General features: G+C 39.5%; 1 protein-coding gene across 1 annotated transcript; it reads left to right on the forward strand.

Annotated features, from left to right (window-relative positions):
• Positions 1-439: 439 nt before the first annotated feature.
• Positions 440-4,412, forward strand: LOC119791455 (small vasohibin binding protein). Its single transcript, XM_038297562.1, has 3 exons — positions 440-590; positions 3,657-3,789; positions 3,871-4,412. The coding sequence occupies exons 2-3, from the start codon at positions 3,676-3,678 to the stop codon at positions 3,955-3,957; spliced, it is 201 nt and encodes a 66-aa protein (XP_038153490.1). The 5' UTR covers positions 440-590; positions 3,657-3,675; the 3' UTR covers positions 3,958-4,412.
• The last annotated feature ends 258 nt before the right edge of the window (positions 4,413-4,670 follow it).

Below are 4,670 nucleotides of genomic sequence, written 5' to 3' on the forward strand. Positions count from 1 at the left end.
AGCATTTTTTTTTTTAAAGAATACATAATAAAAATGATCAGTATTATAGCTGAAATACAACCACAGGAGAAGACCTGACCTCCTTATTAAAACTGTGATTGCCCTGTATTAAAATGAAGCAATGTTATCTGCAGGTAGTGTTGCAACATGATAGAGGTGTTTATGACTGGCGCACATCTCAGCGTCAGAGACAGTCAGAGAGCGCCTTGTTTGCTCAACCTTCATCAGGAAGAAGCGGCAGCCATAGATATCCATAATAAAGGCTTTATTATGGATAATAACGTCCAGGCACCACCTGGTCAGAAATAATAAATAATAATAACAATAAATTGGAATCCAACTATAAAACAGGCCTTTATCGTAAATATTGGGCGTAAATTGGACAGTGTGTTACTTTCCACCTGAGGTACTAAAAGAACATGGATTTTCCTGGCCGGAACCTTTAAGCTTTACAAAGTTGAACACGTATTTGTTTATTAGTGACACACGTCCTCCCGTCCGTCTGCAGGCAGCTTCTTTAATCAGTATAAGGCTTAAAACCAAAGAAAGTCTCCCTGCGTTGCTTCATTTGATCTCCGCGCTCATCGCCGGTGAGTTTATCGCTGATTTTACTGCAGGAGAAGCAAGTCTAAGGGCAAGCTAACATTAGCTTAGCCGACCAAAGAAGCTAACATATAATATTAATGCTCTCTTTGTTGGGACCGTTAGATACATTAGCCTGCCAGCGTCGACATCGGTTGTCGGTTTAAAGTAGTGATGGGTTACAGAGGCATTTTGAAACATTGCTAAACTGTATTTATACTGCGTTGATTCTGTCTCACAGAATACTGACACCTGCTGGACATTTACAGACACTACAGGCAGCTTATTGGACAGACTGAACAGTTTTGATAACCTATTGCAATAATATAATTTAAGTTATATTGTATTATTTCATATCTATGTTTAAATTGAAAATATTTAATATTTTAAGATGTAGCCAATAAATAATGACAACATATATCATAACGTGAAAATTAGGGGAAAATGAACATGTGGACTAGGATTGTAAATCCTATTTTTACAACGATAAGTACAGTAAATAAACTAAATGTCCATTTTAAATTAACTTTAATTCAGATAAGTTGAGTGATAAATGAGAGGAAAAGCAGGGCTCGATGTTAACCATTGCCCGCAAAAAAATTATTTATCACTCAAAATTACTCTAAAATCACCGACATTAGCTGAAAACGACCCAGCCGGCGCCATTTTTGTTGTTTTGTACACATTCTCGCGTGATTTGAAAAAGACGCGTGATTTGAAAAAGCTGCGAGATTTTCCGTCAGATGGCGTGATTTTTGTCAACCTAGCGGTAATTTTGATGTAGTTACCAAAACGAGAAACAAGCTAGAAAGCGCTATCATATGGCAGTCTTCTGTACAGTGATCCAGGTCATATATTAAAAAATTTTCATTATTTTTTCTCTCTCAGACATTGGAGAGCTGCATTTAAATGTTATATAGCTAAACATGTTAAATTGGTGACCTGTTATGTTATTATTATTGTCTTGTTGCTGCATTTATTTTGTCAGGGAAAACTAATCCGGATTCAGTTAAAAGTCAGGGAATTCTGAAATCATGTAAGACTGTGGAAACCCTGAATAAAATAACTGTATAATGATTCTCTAGAAAAGTCACATTATATTAAAAGTATTATCTTGTATAAACATACTGTGACTCTAAAATAAGTTATTCATTTGTGACATTGACTTCTATCTTGTGATTTATCTTAAGTTTTAAACCTGTCAAGTTTTTTTTTTTTAGATTTTTAACATTACAATTTGTATTTTTCCAAGCACACAACAGTTTAAAGCAAAGTTTAGTTTGATAGAATGTGCAGGAAGGATTGAAAGGCATGTTAACACGGTAATGTAGGCTTGAGTTCATTATCTGAGGCATGTATACACACACCAGGAACCTGTAAACTTAAAAAATACTGAATTACAAAAAACATTGAAAAAACAAACATGTTTCATTGATATATATACAAAAATGAATATTAGGAACTATATTCATCAAACATTATACTGGGCAAGTAAAAATTGTTTCTGGGCAAATAAAATGTGAAAGTCCTAAACGTCAACCCCTGAAAAGGATTACACAACGAGGTCCCCGGACCTTTGCTGGGTGATGATTTTTCTTTATTCGAACCCCGCTGATTTTTAATTGGTTACCGTATTTTCACGACTGTGTCCCATTTCTGTATTTAACACACACATAAGGCGCACCGGACTATAGGGCGCGTTTTTTATATACAGGTACATGTCCTCTACTGCGTATTTAAAAATACAGCGGGGGCAAAACTGAGTATGACTGTGCTTTATTCATGTATTTATTACAAAGTATTAATCAAACCTGGCAGCTGGCCGTGAGACAGACACATCGCAGATGACACAGCGCTGTGATTACTCCTAAATTAACTTAAATCCTGAAACCTGCCGACGGAATTTGTTCGCTTTTATTACCGGTATCCTGGTGCCTGCAGTTTAAATTATTTAGATGAAAAACACCTGCCAGCAGCCGCGGTGAACCTGGAGGCTGCCCAGCCTACAGGCTGCTGATGAAGGGATTTCTGCTGTCGGTGTACCGCTGGTATGTGGGGGTCTGAGCGCCTCCGACAGAAATAGATAATCTGGATGAACTGACTGCAATTATTAAGTTTTCAGGTGGACTTTCTCACTTAAAAACATATTAAAACTACTTTATTCCCACTGATCACAGCAAATATAGCTGCAAGATTTAGATTATTTAGATGAAAAAACACCTGCCAGCCACCGCGGTGAAGAGGAGGAGACCCGCCCAGAGGCTGCTGTTGAATTAAGTTTTCAGGTAGAAAAATAGAGCGGCAGCAAAACTGAGTATGTTTGTGCTTTATTCATGTATTTATTACAAAGTATTAATCAAACCCATCAAATTCATCATCCTCTGTTTCTGAATAAAACAGCTGCGCTAAATCAGACATGCCAGTTTCCCCTTCTTCGCTGTCAGAGTCACTTTCCGTGCCGGGCGGCTCCTCAGAAATAATGCCGGCTTTTGCAAAAGCTTGTACAACAGAGCCAGCAGACACTTTAGTCCAAGCATCAACAATCCATCCGCAAACGGTGGCATAACTTGCCCAGCGCTGCCTTCCACTTATCCTGAAACTGTGGTCTCCGTCTGTCATCCATCGCTCCCACGCCGCTCGCAGCCTTACTTTAAACGGCCGCTTCACACCGATGTCGAGCGGTTGAAGTTCCTTTGTCAGACCCCCGGGATAACGGCGAGCACAGCGTTCATTTGATTCACCATGTTTTTCTCATCAGCTGTGAGATGGGCACGCATGGAGTTACATATTAACAGCGATGGTGATGCGTGGAAAAAATAAACACCTGGTCTCCTTACATTCAGCCACTCTTTCATCATCTCCTCAATGAGGTGGTCTCAAAAGTCGCAGTTACAACACACATAGGGCGCACCGCACCAAAGGGCGCACCGCACATTTTGAGGGAAAAAAAAGACGTTTAAGTGCGCCTTATAGTCGTGAAAATACGGTAATCCTGCTCTATGCCCTAAACACTAGGCCGCCCCTCCCCTCTATGCCCCATCAGATTCAGAGTTTCCTCATTTTTTCTTTCCTAGGTTGGGTTAAAGCGTTATAATGGAGCCGGCCTGCCGTAAGGACAAACCAAAGCTAAACTCGACCCCGACCAGAGGAGACCGAGCCAAGCAGAAGTCTGCACAACAGGAGCTCAAACAGCGACAGAGAGCAGAGGTATTATACAGCCCCCCCCTTTTGCAACGGTGTTTCAGTCGTTTGGTTTTTAATTCCTGATTGTCTCTGTCTCGTCTTCAGATATATGCTTTGAACAAGGTGATGACAGAGTTGGAGCAGCAGCAGTTTGAGGCCTTTTGCAAACAGATGCAGTCCCAAGGAGAGTAATGGCAGCTTTACTTCCTCCTCCTACGTGAGGCGTGTTGTTCCACCCAACCGGCACAATCTTTGGACTTGAACTGTTACGGACATAAACTGGCTGCTGGGACACTAATGATGCTTTTCTTCAGGTGCTGATTCTGTATTTCTGATATTTTATTGCTCCATTCCTTCCATATTTCCTTCCCAGTTCATAGGGAAACCGGTTTGTATTTATTGCCGAGCCATTATTTATTTAGTTTTTCTTTTTCCTTGGGTCATTCTGGGGAATTCTTATGATAAATACATTTTCTTTAATCGACTCTTAGCAGAATGCCTTTGACTCAGTCAGGTTGGATAAAACAAGCATCAATCAAAGCAATGTTTAAGTCTTGCCATAGATTCTTAACCTAAAAAAGGTCCAGACTTTGACTAGGCCCTTTGAAGACTTGAATAAACATATTCTTATTGTTTCACAGTTGAAAGGTGGTATTCGCTTCTTCTTAAAGGAGAAGTCCGGTCAGCAAGGAATAATCGATGGATCTTTATCTATACCTAAAAGGAATACGTTTGCCGAATTTAGCGTTTATCAGTAAAAAAATGAAAACAATTTTGGTTGATATTTGCTATTATTTTATATTTCATTGGTGATCTAAAGTAGCGGAAAGCAGAAAACAATCATTGTCAGTCTTGAACGAAAGTACTGCATTCTAAGACTGAGCTCTGCTGATTAACAAGATGGC

Source organism: Cyprinodon tularosa, unplaced genomic scaffold (assembly GCF_016077235.1).
Source record: "Cyprinodon tularosa strain WSP-4 unplaced genomic scaffold, ASM1607723v1 ctg390, whole genome shotgun sequence".
Lineage (NCBI taxonomy): Eukaryota > Metazoa > Chordata > Actinopteri > Cyprinodontiformes > Cyprinodontidae > Cyprinodon > Cyprinodon tularosa.